The 19,679-nt window shown below is 47.3% G+C and overlaps 1 protein-coding gene and 1 long non-coding RNA gene across 2 annotated transcripts in view; one reads left to right on the top strand and one right to left on the bottom strand.

The window, feature by feature from the left end:
• The first annotated feature begins 10,147 nt into the window (after positions 1-10,147).
• Positions 10,148-13,563, top strand: LOC140848233 (uncharacterized). The gene is made up of 2 exons (XR_012128798.1): positions 10,148-11,662; positions 12,060-13,563. It is a non-coding gene; the product is annotated as an uncharacterized lncRNA (long non-coding RNA).
• A 453-nt stretch (positions 13,564-14,016) lies between these two features.
• Positions 14,017-19,679, bottom strand: part of CCDC69 (coiled-coil domain containing 69) — a 31,191-nt gene continuing 25,528 nt past the window's right edge. The window contains exons 6-9 of the mRNA XM_036994077.1: positions 19,104-19,205; positions 17,921-18,040; positions 16,929-17,026; positions 14,017-16,237 (exon numbers count right to left, since the gene is read on the bottom strand). Of these exons, the coding sequence (XP_036849972.1) occupies positions 16,060-16,237; positions 16,929-17,026; positions 17,921-18,040; positions 19,104-19,205 (498 nt within the window). The 3' untranslated portion in view covers positions 14,017-16,059. The remainder of the gene's footprint in view (positions 16,238-16,928; positions 17,027-17,920; positions 18,041-19,103; positions 19,206-19,679) is intronic.

Raw genomic sequence — 19,679 nt, 5'->3', positions numbered from 1 at the left:
CAAGGTAACACAGCTAGTTTGTGGCTGAGCAAAGATTCAAAGTCCAGCACCACTGGCTATGAAGTCCATACTCCATCCACTTGCCACCCTTTCTCTGGAGTGGCCTAGATAAGTCCTTAGAGAATCTTTGCTTCTAGATGCCAAACTGCAGTGTTCTAGGTCACGTCATTCATATATTGAGCCCAGTTGTTTTCTTTTAGGTTTAATTTCTCAACCTGCAAAAGGGGGTAATAATGGTTGCTTGGTGTGCTTTGTGGCTCTGGCAAGGATGTGTGGGTGGGAATTTTCTCTGTGAGCAGCTGAGGTGCTCTCCCCATGTAAGAAATTCAGAATAAATCTCCCCAAATCGCCCAAAGTTGCCTAGGCCACATCCTTTCGTGCCTGGGCTGGACGTTGCTCCTGAGGTAGATGCCCCTGCTAGGAGACCTTTTACATTGTTGTGAAATAATAGAAAAAATACATATATTGCTCTCTTGTCCCCTTCCTGGCACAGGGTTCCTGAAGCCCTTGCCATTTCTTAAGTGGTAAGAGCATTAGGAGCACCTTTTATTCTAGTATTTGTCTTTGACCCAGTTTCTGACACAGAGGTCCTGCCTCTCATGGAGCGCCCTGGGGGGTTGGTGTGTCTTCTGTTCTCATGAGGTGACTCTGGGTGGGTCCTGGATGGGGTGCCGGTCACTGGGAAGACCAAGCCATGATAGAAGGTTGGAACGTTCAGCCTCACTCCTCCATCCTCTGGGAAGGGATGAGGGGCTGATGACTGAGTTAATGATGGATCATGCCTGTGTGATGAAGCTCCCATAAATATCCCATAAGCATGGAGTTTGGAGAGCTTCTGGGTGGGCAGACACATGGAGGTTCTGGGAAGTGGAAGAAGGCGTATGGAAGCCCCACGTCCCTCCCCGCAGACCTTGTTTTGTGCGTCTCCTCCACCTGGATGCTCTGCTCTATCCTTTATCACATCCTTCTATAACAACTGGTAAATGTGTTTCCCTGAGTTAGGTAAACTATTCAAGTAAATTATCGAACCCCAGGAGGGGGTTGTGGGAACCCCAACTTATAGCTGTTGGGTTGGTCAGAAGTACAGGTGACAACTTGGAACTTAAAATTGGCATCTGAAGTGGGGGTTGGATAGCAGCAGGTTTGGTGGTACTGAGCCCTTAACCTGTGGGATCTATTGCTCTTTCCAGGTAAATAGCATCAGAGTTAAATTGTAGGGCCCCCAGCAGGTGTCTCAGAGAACTGTTTGGTGTCTGAAGAGTTGTGTGGTAGTGAGAGAATCAAGGAGAAACACACAGGAGGGGTGTGTTTTTCTCCGAATAGTTGTGAGAAACAGAGGACTCGGGTTTGAAAGTGGTGGTTTGGATTCTGTCTTTCTTTTGTTGTCTGTGTTTTGCTTTTGCTCAGTGGGTACGTGTGTGTGTTGGTGATGGTGGTTTGGGGCCTTTAAAAAGAAAATCGCCAAACTCCACTGGAACCTTTCCTATTACTGCTGCCCAAACATTGCGCCAGCCACCTTGCCCTGACTGGCCCCTGCCACCCCCATCCTTGATGCTTCCAGGCTTTTGAACATGGTGGTTTAAGAAGACGTACCTGATGTTGTGTGTAAGATAGATTAGAGGCAAGACTAGTTGGGAGCTACTGAAATCATCTAGATGTGATCTGGTCAGGGCTTGGACTAAGTGGTGTTGGCAGTGGGGGTGGAGAGAAAAGGATGTATTTGTGAACTATTAGGAAGGAAAAGAAAAAGAGCCTTAGGACTTGGTATAATTTGTACAATCTCTTCTACTGAGATGAGGACATTTGCAGTTGGGGTAGCAGGCTGCCACATGGAATGATTCTGCTTCCTCTTCCACAGGGAAGAAAATTTAGATTTGAGGTAAATCTTGAAGACGGTGGGTCAATATTTGAAAGGACTTTCTAGCAGTCACAGCCATTTGGCACTGAGATATGCTACTTGTGGAATTATCATGGGCTCTGGAGTCAGGCTGACCTGGATTTGAAATCTGGGTCTCCTATTCCTTGGCACAGAACCTTGGGAAAGTTAGCCTCTGTGAACCCCAAGTTCCTCATCTGTAAAATCTGGCTAATAATTACTTTAAGGTCTTTAAGAGAAGGAAATGAGAACATGTACATAAAGGGTTTAGTATTGTTTCAGAATCACGACAGGCTCCATTAATGGTAGTTATTGGTATTATTAGATACTAAGCTTCCCACCATGAGATCCAACTGACCTCTTTTGGAGCATGTGCTAGAAGATTTTGAAATACTGGTGCCAACTTGGATAAGAAAAAAATGTGTTAAGTTCTTCCACTTAAGAATCACTTCTAAGGAATTCATTTTAAGGAAGCAATCTGATCAAACGCGCAAGCACCAGATGATTACTGCAGAATTATTTTGACTAAGAATGTGAAAAAAGCAAATAAAACAAATAAATCATGACACATCCCTGCCATGCAGATCATTCAAAATGTTTTGGTGCACATGTGTGTGTTTGACATGGAATGATTATCACAGTATCTTACTACGTGAAAATGCAGATGATTAAAAATATGTATTGTTCCATTTTATTCAACAAATTTTTTTATTTAAAATATTTGTATTAAAAAGCCTTGGGGAAATGTGTTGCAAACATTCACAGTGGTTACCTCTAGATGGTAAGTTTTAGAACATTTAATTCTTTTTCTCTAAAGAGTGAGAATTGCTTGCGTAGTGGTCATAAATATAAAAGGCACCAGAGGTCTGAGGTTCTGTCTGCTGCCGGGGTGAGGAAAGGCCCCATTCTGAGGCGAGGCGAAGGCTGCCGGCCCTAGGCCCACCCTGCTTTCCCTGCAGCTGACGTCCGGAAGTGCGGCAGAACTCCAAGGCTCGGGAGAGGGCTTCAAAGCAGCCAGCCCTGGTGAGGCAAAGCCCCCAGGAACCCCAGGCAGGAGAAGAGCCATTGTTGGACTGAAGCCAGAAGTCCCTGCAGATGAAGGCTCCCGGGGGGCTGCAGCCCCAAGTGCTCCAGCCCTCTCCATCTTGACCCAGGAGTTTAGGGATGGGCTGCTTCCAGAAGGTGGGGGTCTCTCTGAGCCTGCAGGCTGGGGACCCCCTGGAGCTACACTGCAGGGGGAAGGAGGGTGCCTGTGTACCCGGAGAGGAGGGCGAGGGATGCCTGAGGTGTGTGGTGGAGGAGGTCCTCCGACAGCCTGAGCGGGTCCCTGGGCAGCAGTTCACAAGCATATTGGTAAGAGTTAATTAAAATGGCCCAGAACCCATGCTGGGCACCCTGTTCTGTGCAACTACACAGGCATCTAAAAGGAAACAGTAAGATGGGCTCACAAGACTTAGAGTCCACAGTGGTTTAACAGAGTGGGCCATGGGGCTTCCCACAACCCTGAGATGTCAACTCTAGGGTCAGAAAATAGTGCCTGGAAGGAGAAAGGTAGTAATGGTAAGGCAAAAGAGGCAGACGGTCCCACCTTTCTGTGCTTGGATGTCAGGTCGGAGCCCACCTTCTGTGAGGGACGCCATCATAGGCAAGGCAGAATATCCTTGCTGGCATTGCCTACCCTGGTGCAGAAGAAGACCAGGCAGAGGCTGGGAACAAAACCTGGGCTCAGAAAATTTATCTACCTTCTCTCAATTCATCTTAAAATGAAATTTTCTGGGACACTGTCCCCTTTGGTGGCTGGATGCTGGCGTGAACAAAGGGACACAAGGAAAGAGACAAGGAATACAAAATGGATTCCATTCGCAGTCGTTGCGCAAGGTGTATGCAGTAAGTAGATGGACTAATTAGAAGATGTGCACGAGGCCAGGAGGAGCCAATCAGAAACCATGGGTGGGGCCAATACGTAGCCTGACAGCCTTATTAGGGAAAGGGGAGGCCTTGTGGGGTCGGGTGATGGATGACTTTCCAGGGGACTGTCAGCAGACCAAATGCTCTCCACTGAGTTGCTCCGGCCCGTTCGCGGCTCCCGTCCGCCCCCCGACTGTCTTTCAGAATCAAGCACTCCGGGAGCACCGGAGCACCGCGGCCGCTGGTGAGCCCCGCGGCGCTGCCGCCCGGAGGGAGCGCAACTGCTTGGCCCTTCTCAGGTGCCCGTGGAGTCAGGGTCACTAAGAACCTCGGTCTGGGAAAGTCCTCCACACAGAACTATCTTAGGTCTTTCCCCCAAGACACAGCTGTAAAATGAGGAGATTGTGTTCATTGCTCGCAAAGATATTTTTTTTGTGTGACATTCTGGGATTCTATGGCTAATTCCATGTAGAACTGAGGAGTCACAGAGTCCAACTTCGTCCAGGGGAGGAAACATCTGGCTCTTCTAGACTCAGCGATGTTTCCCTCACTCAAATCCAACCACAACAGTAAAGATCACCCAGTCTAGAGGTTCTTGACCTTGATGGTCAGCATCACCTGGGAACCTGTTATAAACACAGATTTCTGGGCCCCATGCCCATTAAGTCTGGATGGAGTCTGGAAACCTGGAATGCTAACATGTCCCACAGGTGAGGCCAATCTTCACAAAGATTTAGGAACCAGTAGTCAGTGCTTCCCAACTCTGGCTGCTTCCCAACTACAGATACCAACCCTCCCACCCCAAGTGAAGTTCTGCTTTGCTTGGTCTGGGGGTGGTGCCCAGGAATTGGTTATTTTAAAAGTGATTCTGATGCTCAGCCAAAGTTCACCATTGCATATGTCTAACTCTAGAGCAGCTTCATCCCATACAAAAGCCACAGAATAGATGTGGCTATTTAAATCTAAATTTTAAGAAGTTCCTCAGTTGCTCTAAGTACATTTGAAGTGCTGATAACCACATGGGGTTAGTAGTTACATGCTGGACACCAGATACAGAACATTTTCATCATTACAGAAAGCTCCCCCGGGCAGCACTGCTCTAGAAAGCTGGTCCCCAGATAATGCCTCCTCACTGCACCATTGTGCAATCAAGAATCTGACCTGAGATGGTGTTGCTGAAGCCCCTTGAATTTGATGAATGCTTGCCTCCCGCAGGCCTGGTGCCTCATATCCAGTATTTCATTTGCTTCTTATCTACTCTGCTAAGTAGGCCAGAATGGGATTATTGTTCGTATTTGACATATAAGAATAATCTAGGCTCAGAAGAAGAAAGTAATTTGCTTAAAATGCCACAGCTAATGGATGGCAGGATTGGGAATCAAACTAGAAGCTCAAATTCTAGCTCAAGTTCTTCCTGTAATACTTTTCACAAACAAGGGCCCTTAGGGACCAAGCTATTGGAACTCCCTCATTGTAAAATGAAGACTAGAGAAAGACTAGAGAAAGACTAGACAGGGAGAGATTTAAGATGCACGGCAAGCTAATGACGAAGCTGGAACTAGCAGGCTGCTCTTAAGCCCTGTCTAGGACCCCTTACCAGCACAGAGAATGTGGATGGATAGGGAAGGGGGAAGTGGGGTTTCAAGTCTCTACAAGGGATCTCATGCTCATGGTGGTGGCAGAGAATCAGGAAACAACAAAACTGTCCCAAGCTCATTTTTCTCTCTTCCTCTTTCCTTCTCAGACCCAGAGGAGCTCTTTGTCTGCACAGATGACCATTATGGGGTGATGCAGTTGTGCAGCCATTAGTCAGTCCTGCTTCCCTGCCAGGTGACCAGCGCCTGGGCCCAGGTGATACTGCACCAGTTCCCTCCAGAGGAAGTCCCAGTGAATGGGACGGACGTTTCCTTTGATGTGAAGAAAGTCTTCACCATCCACTGGCCCCAAGCTTCCTTGGCTCACTCCATCTTCTGCTTGGCCAGCCTAGGTGGCGTGAGGCAAATCTGTACCAGGTATATGCTCACCTGCATCAACTGTGCAAGGGCGGAGGGCTCTGGGCAGGCAGGGCAGGGCAGGATATGGGGAGAGATGCCTCCTTCAGGAACCTCAGGTTTGGTTCTGTGCATGATGGAGCTTTAAACAACCATCCAGTTTTCAACAACACTCCATGCGCTCAAACATCTTGTCCAGTTGGCCGGCCAAGCAGCTTTTGAGCTAGCCTGCATCAGTTCAGCCTTCCTGTCCATCCATCCATTCTCGGTCAAGTCATACACAGCCTCCAACACATCAACTGTTCATCCTCCATCAACTCAACCATCTAGACCATTAATCCTCTATTGACCTAACCATTTCACCCAGTCATTCCTTTCAGTCATGCTAACAATCATTTCTTTGTGTTTGTCCCCATTTCTCTCCCAGATCCATCTTCCTCCCCCAAGTCCACCATCCAAGCTTCAGCAACATCAGTGCAGCTGGGAGAGGACTTCAGTTTACCCTACACGGTTCTGGGTGAGCTGGAGATGGCAGTGGACTTTAGTTGGGAATATCCAGGGCAGAAGGTAAGCAGAGGGGAAGAGGAGGCTGTGTGTATGTTGTGGTGGTGTTTGGGACAGAGTGAGGGATTAGCACAAGGGCCAGGAACACTGCAGAGGGGAGCCACTGCCTGGCTAGGAATCTGATGAATCTGGATTCTAGTCCCAACTTTGATATGCTTCTTTGAGTGACCTGAACAAGTCACCTCCCTTTTCTGGCCTCAGTTTACTCATTTGTTAAATAGTTATGTTTTGGGATACTGTATAAACTATGTAATCTCTCTCTTTGTTAATTTATCCAACAATAATTATTGAACACTTGCCACAAGCCAGACACTGTACTAGGTGCTGAGTTTACAATGATGAGTCAAAAAGAAGTACGGCTTCTGCTCTCTACAAGCTTACAGTTTAAATGCAGTGGTGAGAAGTGGGAAACGAACAAACATGATCATCTAGAGAATTCTAGTGCTACACTGAGGATAAAACTGGGCATCGTGATAGGGTCTGCTTTAAAGTAGGCAGGGCATCTTCTGTGAAATGATATTCATGCTGAGACCAGACTGGTCCCGAACTCATGCAAATGGGGCTTGCGAATGTGCTCAGGCCCTCTGGCTGGGTGTGTGTGCCATGGGAGATGGGCCAAATGCTTGAGCAGCTGTTTTCTGGGCACCCGCTACGGGCCCAGACCTCCCTGAGATGGTGTCAGAGAGGTGGTTGTGGTTTTCTCCTTTCAAAGAACTCACCCCTGTAACCCTAAAACATCTGGAGCAGCTGTGTCCCAATGTCCCATAGTTAGGGTTACTGACTGATGACTTTAGGGAATCTTAAAAGGGCTTCCCAGAAGAACTGGAGTCTGACGTAAGGCTTGGAAGAAGGGCTGGACCCAGCAAAGACATGATGAAATTGAGCCACCATGGGGGCCTTGGGAGGCAGCGAGTAGGGGGGGTTATTCTTCCACTTAGCAAAAGTGGAAACTGAGACCTGACGTGGGTAAAGATAGTGGGAGACACTGGCTTTGCTATGCCAGAATTTCCCTAAACATGCTCCTTGGAATGTTAGAAAACCAAATCCCTCCACCCCCCATCCTGATGAAAGTATTCTTAGGAAAATACTGTTTCTTATAATCATCACCTGCCTTGGAGAGTCAAAACTCACGTGCATGGGTGACAGACTCAGCCTCCCTAATTAACTTTGCTTGACTTAGTGTTCTCCCCCAAATTTTGATAATGGAACCCCACCTTCCCCTGTGTGGGGAGCAGCACTTATTAATGATCCCACAGAACCACAATGCCGGAAACCCACACTCAGAGGTGCTGCTTGGGCTGAGTTACCTGCTTGAGTGGGGAGGAGACCCTAGGACGAGTCTCTCCAGGGACTTGAAAAGCTTCATCTTTTCCACAAAGACCTGGCCTCTCAGGAAGTGCTCTGATGTGGTGGTGTGACCTTGGGCCAGTCACTTCCCTTTTCCCTGAAGAATACATGTTCCTCTTACCTGCCTGCCAGTGCCCGAGTCCTAGAAAGCACTTGGGGCAGATGATGGACAGTCATTTTTTTGTCCCTGCAGCTGGGCCAACCCCCACATGTCAGCGAGTGAGCCAATATGGTATACAGGGAGAGCCAGGTACAGCAGGAGGCAGGGAGCACCCTGCATTTCCAAGAGGCCCAGGCTGGGGACACTGGCATCTACAACCTTCAGGACATAGGGACAACCACCACCCATGTCCATGTGATCCAAAGCCCTCATGCCTCCCCAGCCCCTTCCTAGTCCTCCCCCTGGCTGTGTAGGACCCCAACCTCCCTGAGAAATAAGTTAGCTTAAGAGTGGCCATCTTGAAGCCCAAAAAGCCATTCTGATATATGACTCAGAGGGAACAACTGAAACCAGGTAACTCCTCTGGAAAAACAAGTTAATCAATCATGACTGCTGGCAGCGCTAACCTTTCGGTTAGTTAAGCATAAAAGCTGACCCTACCTTGCTACACCCCCAGGACGTGGCACTAACCCAGAAATCGTAGGTTTGAAAAATTACTGCCTTTGTAGTATTGTTATCTTGCTATGTAGTATTGTTATCTTGTTACTACAACATAATCTGTAACCATGGTAAATCTCTAGGGCTGAATGCCTCAGAAAATCCTATATAACCACTTAGTTGTAAGTACTCAGGGTCCTCGTTGAGACCTGCTGGACGGGCTGACTTGGACCCCAACTAGTTGGCTTCCGAATAAATTCCTCTTGCTTGTTGCATCAAGAAACGTCTTTGGTGAGTGATTTGGGGCGGCGCCTTCCTCAGGGGAATCCAACATTTGGGGGCTCGTCCGGGATCATGCGCTCACCCCGCTTCACTCCCGAAGTCGCTCTTGGAGGAAGAGGTAAGATTAGTGGCGCCTTGAGTTGTCTGTGTTCTGTCTTCTGTTTTCAGTGAGACCGGTCAGAATTCTGTAAAGGGGTACCCACTGTCTGGCAGCTGTCCCGATCCTGTAAAGGGGTCGAGACTGCGGTCGGTAGACGTACTAGGAGCACCGCAGGCTGCAACCCTGAGGGACGCCTCGGGGAGGTTGGGAGGCCAGGGACGCCTGGTAGCCTCCCGTCTGTTTTTCTGGCAAGGTGAATCTGATGAGATAGGGTTGATTTTCAGGCGCCAGGAATATCAACCCTCTGATTCCTTTCGGTTTCTGTTTGAAAATCTGAGAAAAAAAAAAAACAAAAAGCGGCCGCTGTGTGTCTAATCTGTGTGTGTCTCTGTTTTTTGTGTCTTTCATGTGCCTAATAATTGTTATACTGACAATGGGACAGACTCAGACAACCCCCTAAGTGTGTAAATGAATATATCTTTCTACCTCCGGATGGTATTAATGAAATTGATTTAAAGACAAGCGCTTGTGAAAATTGAGTGTTCTAAAACTTCCAGAAAACCTGATAAAAAAGTGTTAAGCATTAATGCTAATTTGGGTTTGCCTGAGACGGGCATGTCCTGGTAGTTGTCGGCTGCCTGAGTTTACCTAGAGTCATTTGAGTCATGTTATCTGCTAAATCTTTTAAGAATAGAATGCTTAGAAGCTTGGCTTTGTCTAGTGTTCAGTGGGGGTCTTGTGAGTAGGCTAGCATAGTTGTTGCAGGTAAGTGAACTGGATAAGTGTGGCAAGTGAACACCTTTTTAATTGTGTGTTGCAGTGTGTATGCCTACCTGCAGCCTGAGAATCTTTGTAGTAACTTAAAGCCTTAGAGTTTTGTTAAGTTGAGAAGATGTGCTCTGTGTTTGCTGGGAGATTGTGCTGTGAAGCTCATAGTTGCAGAAATTGTAGAATGTGTTCGTAAGTTTGTCAGTCTAGGAAATGTTGGTTTGACAGTTTGCAGTGTCCTGCTTCTCAGTGTTCACTGGAGCTTGAAGTTTCTAATAGTTTTGAGTTCTGGTTAGAACTGCTTAAAGTGATAGAGAGGGCATTTCTCTATGTTGAAAGATCACAGCAGTTTCTCATGCTTAAAGTCTCAGTGAGTTGCCATGAAATCGTAATGTTAAAGGGACTAAAAGCTAAAGTTTGTTAACAACTGTATAACCTTTATTTGCCTTTGAAATATTTTGTTATTAAAAATAATTGCATGGCCTGAAAAATTGAATTCCTAAGCAGAATAGTAACAAAGCTTTTTTCAGCTGATTAAATGCACTTAGTTAACAAACCAAAATTTATTAAACTGTAGAATCTGGACAAGATTATGTTTCTCCCAGAAAAACAGGTTTCACTGTAAAAGTTTAGATAGACGAACGTGTGACCACTTTTGAGAAAAGTTGTAATAGATTTTTTGAGAACCACCAGGTCTTCTTGTTTAATTTATATGCTGTATGTTTAAAAAAAAAAACATGGGGGACTCTCCATATTTTTTAATGCAAATAATCTTAGAGCTTTTAATAGAATTTGCATAGCAGCTTATATCTACTATTAAAGAGTAAAACATTCTTGAAGCTTTCAGGGAAAACCTGTAAACTTAAGCACTTTCTCTGCTTTTTTGTATCTGGTCTTAGACACTTATGCTGAGTTATGTTCTTATTATTTTCACTGTTTGTAAGCTATTGATTGTAAGCCAAAGGTCATCATTTCTCAGTCCCTAAATGAAGAAGTAAAATGCCTGATCTCTTTCATCTCAAAGCATATTTCTGGTCAGATCTGGATATCTGTGTGAAAGAAAGAGACATTTAAATTTGAGATTCTGCTTAAACTTTTAAGTTGAATTTGACTATAGCCATATTCATTCTTTGTATGTATCTCTAACAGGTCTTTTGTATGCCTGGTGATATTATACTCTGCCTTGAGTTTAGACAGTTCTTTCAGCTAAATATGAATTCTTATTGTAGCTTTTTTCCCCTCCTGAAGATGAAAGCAGAAGAATCTACCATCTGCTACCATTCTCTCAAGAATGCTTAGTAACCTAGAATTAGTTTGACTTTCTGTATGTTGTCTTTAAAAATTGACAGCAGCAGTCTCCCCTGCTGCCCCACTTTTTAAGATATCTTGTTTACTGTGCTGAGTATATAGACAATAAATGTGTAATGATAGTTCTAAAAAAATTAAATGCAAAAAGGTGCTTTTACCTCTAGTTAACTCTGATATTTTCCAGAGGGCCCCTGGAACATGTCAGAAGAATTTTTTCTCACTAGAGAAAGTATTTGACTAATTTGGCTTATTTATCTGATATATATATATTTATTTACCAGGAAAGCACTGTCAAAGAGAATGATGCTAAACTTTGTTACTAAATGTTTTGTATTACAGAAATATCAGAATTTCCTTATGTCAACTGTTTTACAGTAAGCTCTCATCAGATCTTTAACCATTGTCATTTGTAAGTCTTTTGTCATTTATAGTATTATCCCTAAACTGGTAAAGAACTAGATTTCAGCAGAACAGGTATTAGTTACATAAGATTACATAAACTAAAGAAAATGATTTTGTGTCTTTTTGTTTCAAATGTTGCTGGTAAAATGTTTTAACCTTGTTCTCTTAAACTGACAACAGTTTAGTAAATGACTATCTTTATGAGCAGAATTGAAACATCCTTCTCTCTACTTGATCCCTCCAGAGTTTAAAAACTTTCAGTGACTGTTTTTATATTCCATGGCAGTATGTTTATTTGCACGAGTTCAATAAGAATCTGCTTTCCTTGTGAGAAGACTACTTAAGAACACTGGTTATACTACCAGGGCTTTGACTGGAATGTCGTACCTGAGAGACATGTGCATAGACTCAGATGTGAACAACTTTAAAGAACTAAGATTGACTTTATAAAGCCAACAAAGCCCCTTGGAAGAACTGGCCTAGTACCTTGCTTACAGAGTTCCCAGCAGCCTTACCAGGTGAGTAAAGAAAGTCACTTCCAGGCAGGTGCAGAGACCTCGAGAAGAGAAGAATTCATCCAAATCTACAGGTACTGCAGGTAAAGCCTGATGGCAAGTCTGGCTTGGCTGTCTGGCCTCAAGAGGCCTTTAAAAGTTCAATCTGAAATTCCTTACAAAAAGTTCCAGCAAAGCATATTTAAAAGAACCTGTGTAATCAATTGCTCTTCTTGCTGCACCTGTGCAAATAATCAAGCCAGCTGTTAATTATTTTCTTAACCTAGTTACTTCTAGTAAAAATGAGAGTGATTTTAGAGAGAAGTATCGTTTCAATAATGTAGCCTCCTTCCAGAATAAAAAATCCAACTCCAGATGTTGCTACATAACCTAATAACACAATTTGTTTTATCTTGCCTAGAAGCCACAAAACTGCAAATAGTAATAAAAATGAAACCCAGAATAGAAGCGCCAGCCTTCTGAAGCCCTCTCAACTGACCAGTGATGGAGACCTAGCTGCACCCTTTACTGCGCCCCCTTCTCAGCACGAAGCAGCCAGAGCGGTCATCGCCCCTTTTCCCTAGCAGCAGCTAGAGTCTCTATCTGTAGAAGAAAGAATGAGACCATACCCATAGCCTTCCCTGGTAAAAACGGGTATTTAATCCCTCCTCCCAAGAGATGGTGGGCTTGTAACACTGGAGTGACCCCATGTGTCTCTACTTCTGCCTTCAACTCCTCCCGTGATTTCTGTATCATGGTCCAGTTAGTACCCAGACTAATGTATCATGATGACTTATCATTCGTGGCAGAATTAGAACCTAAACTAAGGTATAAAAGAGAGCCAGTCTCACTCACTCTAGCTGTATTACTAAGAGTAAGAGTCGCAGCCGGAGTAGGACCAGGGGCAGCTGCAATTATACAAGGAAACCAACATTATGAAGGACTAAGAATAGCTATCGGTGAAGATTTGAGAACTATAGAACAGTCTATTTCTAAACTTGAAAAGTCCCTAACCTCTCTCTGAAGTAGTGCTACAAAATAGACGAGAGTTAGATTTACTATTTCTAAAAGAAAGTAGATTGTGTGCAGCTCTAAAGGAAGAGTGCTGCTTCTATGCAGACCATACTGGAGTAGTAAGAGACTCAATGTCTAAATTAAGAGAAAGATTAAATCAGCGAAAGCGAGAACGAGAAGCTAACCAGAGCCTGTTTGAATCCTGGTTTTCTAGATCCCCATGGCTTACAACTCTAATATCCACTTTGGCAGGACCCCTGCTTATTTTAATATTGCTCCTCACCTTAAGTCCCTGCATTTTAAATCGAGTAATAACCTTTATTAGAGAAAGAGTAAGTGCTGTGCAGGTGCTAATGCTGAGACAACAGTATCATACCCTCACACAACAAGAAGAAACCAACATTCCATGATTAGAATGTTCAGAAAAAGAAGTGGGGAATGTAGGACCCCAACCTCCCTGAGAAATAAGTTAGCTTAAGAGTGGCCATCTTGAAGCCCAAAAAGCCATTCTGATATATGACTCAGAGGGAACAACTGAAACCAGGTAACTCCTCTGGAAAAACAAGTTAATCAATCATGACTGCTGGCAGCGCTAACCTTTCGGTTAGTTAAGCATAAAAGCTGACCCTACCTTGCTACACCCCCAGGACGTGGCACTAACCCAGAAATCGTAGGTTTGAAAAATTACTGCCTTTGTAGTATTGTTATCTTGCTATGTAGTATTGTTATCTTGTTACTACAACATAATCTGTAACCATGGTAAATCTCTAGGGCTGAATGCCTCAGAAAATCCTATATAACCACTTAGTTGTAAGTACTCAGGGTCCTCGTTGAGACCTGCTGGACGGGCTGACTTGGACCCCAACTAGTTGGCTTCCGAATAAATTCCTCTTGCTTGTTGCATCAAGAAACGTCTTTGGTGAGTGATTTGGGGCGGCGCCTTCCTCAGGGGAATCCAACAGCTGCAGGCATCCTGATGTGGAGCAGTGGGCAGAAACGGGCAGGTAACTGTGTGAGCCTCAAGTGTTTTTGATGCCGAGGAGGGGCCCTTCAGAGCAGAAAGAGCCTTCACAGTTCACCGCTTGTGTTCACCGGCCCAGCACAGCACTTGGCCGTTGCTTTGAGCTCCCGCCCTCACTCCAAGTCCTGACCCGTTTCAGTGGCCAGCCTGCACTCCAGCCCCAGGCCCAGCTCCAAGACGGGGCAGAGCTCCAGCCAGTGGGGCACCAGGACTCGAGGAGGAAGCCCAGAGCCACTGGGGGCCCACCCAGGCCCCAGGACTTTTCCTCAGCAACGCCTGCCCCCTGTGAGGTCTTCAGTGAAGAGCCACCTCCTCCCTCTCCCAGGAACACACAGAGGCCACATAAAGATGACACCGTGGGTTCTTTTTAGTTTCCATAGCTTGTCTGCCCCAGAGTGAGTCTACGACCATGGTTTTTCTCCCTGCATCCACCACAGGCTACAGGAGGGAAACCCCGCTCCCCACAGCTTGCCTTTCCTCCGGCCTGGCCCTCTCAATTAAAACAATGCTTTCTAAAGTGCATTCTGCAGCCCAAAGTGCTCAGGTTGGGGTAGAAACTTGGTCAAAGGAGTTTAGAAAACACTAGATACTTGGCTTCCATCTTGGAAATTTGTGGCGCACATTAGCATATTAAAGGTCCTGAGAAGTCCTACACTTTGCAGATCTGTTTAACTTGACTGAATATAGACTTCCCCAAATTCCTTGACCACTGACTCTTCCCTTGATGGTGCCTGTTAATCCAATGAACTAGTGTATCCCAGCTGGGCTTTGGGAAAAGTTGTGTGAAAAAGCAAGTGTGCACTTCACTCCAGGGCTGTTCCCAAGGCTCCTGAGTAACCTGTTTGCCCGTGGCTGGGGAAGCTGCTCAGCGCGCCCCTAGCCCCCCGAGGGAGAAATGGAGAGAGTCACGTGTGAACTCCTAGGCTGAGAAGTGAAGGCCAGATCCTGGGAATGAAGAAGGCAGTCTGGGGGGATGGAGGAGACCTCTGTTCTGGTGGACCGGCTTTCCCACATGCTGGCCCAGGGCCTGGGGCTGGAGCTGGGGCTGGGGTCTCAGGTAAGGCCCTTCGGCTCCTGTGATCTCAGTTTGCTGCTGAAATGGGTCAAGGACCTGAGCTTCAAGGATCTGACATGGAGCAGGGGGAGGTCAGGGGAGGGAGGTGTACATGGAAACATCTGATTAAAGGCCGGGTGCCAGGAGGGGTTACCAGAGTCTCCAGCGGACCTGAGGCTTCCTGAGAAGAACCGTGGGCCCGCACACCACCAGGGCTTGACAGGCCTGCTGAGGCCAGGCACTCCAGCACCCCCCGTGCACGGCCAGGGAAGCTGAGGGCCAGGGCCTATGGGCCCAGGGCCTGGGGTCAGAGGTGGCGCAGGAGTGAGTGGAAAGGAGCAAGAGAGACAGGGAGTGGGTGGGGGCCAGGTGGAAGGACAAGGACAGAGAGTCACAGAGCCTGGGGAGGGACGAGAAAAGCACCAGACCGGGAAAACAGATGAGGTACTAATCCTGGCTTTGTGGGTCCCGCACCCTGCCTCGGTTTCCTCATCTGCACAGGGAGGAGGTTCTAGCTCTGGCTGCTGAGGGTAGTAGACCCACTGGGTGGCCCCTGTGACACGGGCACTGAGCCTGAGGGGCCTGAGGCTAAGGAGTGGGCCTTGCCTGCTCGAGGAGGAAGACCTCTGGCTGTAACCCTGTGCTGGCCAGATCCAGGGACCCAGAGCGGCGGCCTGCCCTGCCCAGGCCCTGCCTTGGTGGGGCTGGCCCCTGGCACTGCCCGCCCCAAGGGTCTCCAGGGACTCCCTCCCACCTGCTTGCTTTTCCTTGTTGATTCCCAGGGTTTGGCCCATCTCCTCCCATTCCCCAGCCCCTAATTTGGCCTTCTGACGGTCCTAGAATGGGACACTGCAGTGAATCAAGTGTCATTTGTTCAGTTTCTACAACCATTTCAGAGGAGTGGTAAACAGGTGGAGAGAGGGCCAGGGCAGCACTGGGAAATGGGGTGGAGGGCGGGGCGGGAGCTGATGAGCTGGCAGCCAGGCTGACAAGTAGGGCCAGGAGGTCGTCTCTTCCTTGTCTGATGGCTGGAGAGGCCCAGGCTGCCCCTGAGAGAAGCCTCAGGACCTTCCTGATTTGGGTGAAGAGGAAGGGGAGGGCGAAGGGGCTCCTCTGCTCGTTCCCTGGGCCAACTCCAGGGAGGGTGCTTCCTGGGCAGAGCCCACATGGCCCAAGCCCCGGGGCTCACTGGGCACACACCCTGGCTCCCCACCTCACTCCGGCCCCCATCTCCTCCTGGGACAAGAATGAGGGGCTCCTGCTGGCTTCTCTAGAAAGCCCTTGAGAGGGAGCTGGGGCCACAGGCACCATAGCGGGTGCAGGCCCTGAGCCCTAAGTGGCGAGGAAGGAGACCTCAGTGGGGGTGACAGAGGCCAGGGGAAAGGTGGGAGAGGCATCCGTCCCAAGGACACGGTACAGCAGCTCCTCCTTGTCCTGCCGGAGCTGTCGCAGTAACTGTGACTCCTTCTCCAGGGCCTGTCGGGCAAGAAGCAGGTCCTCTGAGAGCTGCCTGCGGACAGAGAGAGGCCAGGGTTGCCTACTGGGAACAGCCTCTCAGGGCCTCCAGTGATCACGGAGGCCAGCCCATCCCTCTAGGAAGTCTTCCTTAGGCCACCAGCCTGTTCCAGAGTCCCCGCTACTCTGCCATTTGCTTGTATACAAGAGGAGGTTTGACCTGTTGACCCTCATAGATAGCTAGGGGTTCAAATCCTCTCCACCACTTAGCTGTGTAACCTTGGACAAGTTGTTTATTCTTGCTGAATTTCAGTTTCTTCATTTGTAAAATGGGAATGATTATAATATGACTCAGCTCTTAGAGTAATTATGAGGATTAGATGAGATAATATGTAAAGTATTCAACAAATTATGTCTGACACATGACGTTAGCTCTCATTTACTAAGCCTGCAGAACTGGTTCATGTACATTCATTCATTCATTAGGTCTCCTGACCTGTAATTTTCCTGTTCCCTCTTCCCATAGGGGCTTTTCCATGGGGCCCAGTTAGCCAGATGGAGACTGGCATAATCAAGGTACTGAAGCTTAGTCCCTTGGGATTCTTGACTCCCAACAAAAGAGGAACCACATTCCCCATATAGGCCTGGGCCCACCTGCCAATCCATGCCCCGGGCTTCTCTGAGACTCCCAGCTGGGGATTTGGGCAAAGGGTGGGGATGGGAAGAACGAGGCGGTGGCTAGCTACCTTGACACCACCATCTGGCTGCGTCCTCGGGCCTGGAGGTCCTCATTCTCCTGCTGCAGGGTGGTAATTTTCTCCTCAAGCATCAGATTTTTTTCTTTCTGTAACAAATTAGAACAAGTTCAGAAAGCCACCAAACTTACATGACACAATGTGAGCCATCACCCCTCTCTTCTCTGTGGTCACTGAAAACACTGATTCATTCCAAACCAGCTGTTACATTTCCTGAAGCAATAAGATTACTTAAAAAAATACAACTAAGGAGTGAACATAGAGTTGCTAATTTTTAATTATGCCACATGAGAATGTCAAAGAATATAGCTACTACCATCCAATATCTTCATCAGTTTGTAAGAGAAAGCATATTTTTAGTCCTCCAAAAGTCAGAAGGACACAGTCTATATAAATAAAATTAAGTGTGTTTATTATGCTATCCCATAAAAATGGCTGAACAAAATTTATAGGGAACATTTGAAGATGGTCTGATTAAAATATAGGTTTGTAGCACACATGAGGCCACAGAGACTTCTTCCAGAGCAACAGAGTCTCTGTTTGAATCCAACCCCAGGTTCCCAAGGCCTCCCTTTTGGAGACAAGCCACCTGTGTGGTCAATGCCCACCACTCCCCAGGCCTGTCCCTGCTGACTCCGGCCTCCCAGGTCTGTCTGCCTCCTTCCTCAGACCCTGCAGGGCATGTAACATCTGCTGGTCCCCCCTGATTAGCCAGGCTATCTGCCCTGGTGTCACCCCAGTTACAGCAACATGAGAAGCCAAGAAAAGTGTGGGACCCAGATGAGAAGGAGCCTCTGCTTGACCCAGACTGGCCACAGACCAGCCACGGCTGTTTGTAAAGGACCAGCATGGGTGTCAGGCCAGAGCTGGTGTGGACCAGCCTGGGGCCTCCTCAAAGAATCTCCCTCTGTATACTTTATACTTTTTTGTCAGGAAAACAGAAGCCTGAGGCTGCATCCCCCCAGCCACTGCCAGCCGCGGACCACTGTTTCCATGAGGATCAGTCGTTTGTCTAGCTCATGAATATGCTCGTTCTTCATCTCGACGACAAAGTGTAAGCTCTCCAGCTCCTGCTCCCAGAACTGGCTGGGACTCCCGTAATCCTAGACAGGGACATAGAGTGACCTCATCAGACCATCAGTCAGAGAGAGGCATGGCTACCTCCTTCCTCCCCATTTTGCCTCCAACTCACTGTGTGACTTTCATGAGTCACCTCCCTCTCTTGGCCCATGGTAAGCACCTAATATGCTTTATCTCATTCTCTCAACACCTTTGGAGGCATCTGCAATTACCATCATAGATGAGGGAACTGCAGGGTTTAGATAGCTTAAGTCACTTGAGGTAAGTGGTAGGTCTGCTTGATGGAAGCAGTCTAAGTGCCCATCAGCAGATAAGTGGATAAACAAGATGTGGCACATATACACAATAGAATATTATTCAGCCATAAGAAGAAAACACATCCTACCATGTGCAACAACATGGATGGAGCTAGAGGGTATTATGCTCAGTGAAATAAGCCAGGCAGAGAAAGACAAGCACCAAATGATTTCCCTCATTTGTGGAGTATAACAACAAAGCAAAACTGAAGGAACAAAACAGCAGCAGACTCACAGACTCCGAAAAGGGACTAGCGGTTACCAAAGGGGAGGAGATGGGGAAGGTGGTGGGCAGGGAGGGAGAAGGGGATTAAGGGGCACTATAATTTACAATCACAATATAGGTAGGTCACCTGGAAGGCAGTACAGCATGGAGAAGACAAGTAATGACTCTGTAGCATCTTACTATGCTGATAGACAGTGACTGCAATGGGGGGGGTTGAGGACTTGATAATATGGGTGAATGTTGAAACCACAAAGTTGTTCATGTGAAACCTTCATAAGGTTGTACATCAATGATACTTAAAAAAAAAAAAGTGGTAGGTCTGCTCTTTGTACCTAGTTCTCTCTGAATCCAGAGGCTGAGCACTTTGCTCTTCCATGTGCCTCTCTTGGAGCCTTACTTCCCTCCTCAATGACATGGGGAACCTGTTCCTTCCAGGCCCTTATGAAGGTAAGAGTGTGAGGTCTGAACCCTGTCCTTGAAGAGGGCCTGGCCTTTCCTGATGCCCATACCCTGATCTCTGTGGAGATTCAAGAAGCAAAGGCCCCCAGCTGTACTGCCACCTACCTGGATGTGCTTCTTATAGTCTCGGCTCAGAATGGACCCCTCCACCCTCTTCATCTTGGCCTGGAAGACCTCCAGCTGTGAGGTCAGTCCATCAATGGTCTCCTGGGGGAGGGGGCAGGAAGGAGGTGATCAAAGCCTGGCTCATAGAGGCTGTAGGTGACTTCTTCACATCCCAGAGGGAGATCAGTTTTGGGTTCTTCAGTCTATCTTTGCTGTAGCGAACCCAACAACACAGACTTAATTTACTTCAGTCACCGCTTGAAACCCACCAGCCCCATCTCTTGTTACAAAGCCTTTAATGACTCCTGATACCCATTGGGTGTTGGGGGCTGGTATTAGCTTGGCATTCAAAGCCCATCTAAGTTTAAGACACTTTCCCAGTCTCCCATCTCATTGCTCCTGCAGCCAAACGTCACATCAGTCCTCTAGCTGCAAAGTGCATTCTTGTCCCCATAATTTCTACCACCAAGAATATCCTCCACCTGAACCTTGACCATTAGCTTTAAGATAGTGTGCAGCCCCTTCCCAGGGCTCACAGGCCCCATGGCTTGGACCTGGCCCCCTCTCCAGCCTCAG

Source organism: Manis javanica, chromosome 1, assembly GCF_040802235.1.
Source record: "Manis javanica isolate MJ-LG chromosome 1, MJ_LKY, whole genome shotgun sequence".
NCBI classification, from domain to species: domain Eukaryota; kingdom Metazoa; phylum Chordata; class Mammalia; order Pholidota; family Manidae; genus Manis; species Manis javanica.
The sequence above is the reverse complement of the archived record's forward strand: the minus strand, read 5'-3'. Positions and strand labels throughout refer to the sequence as shown.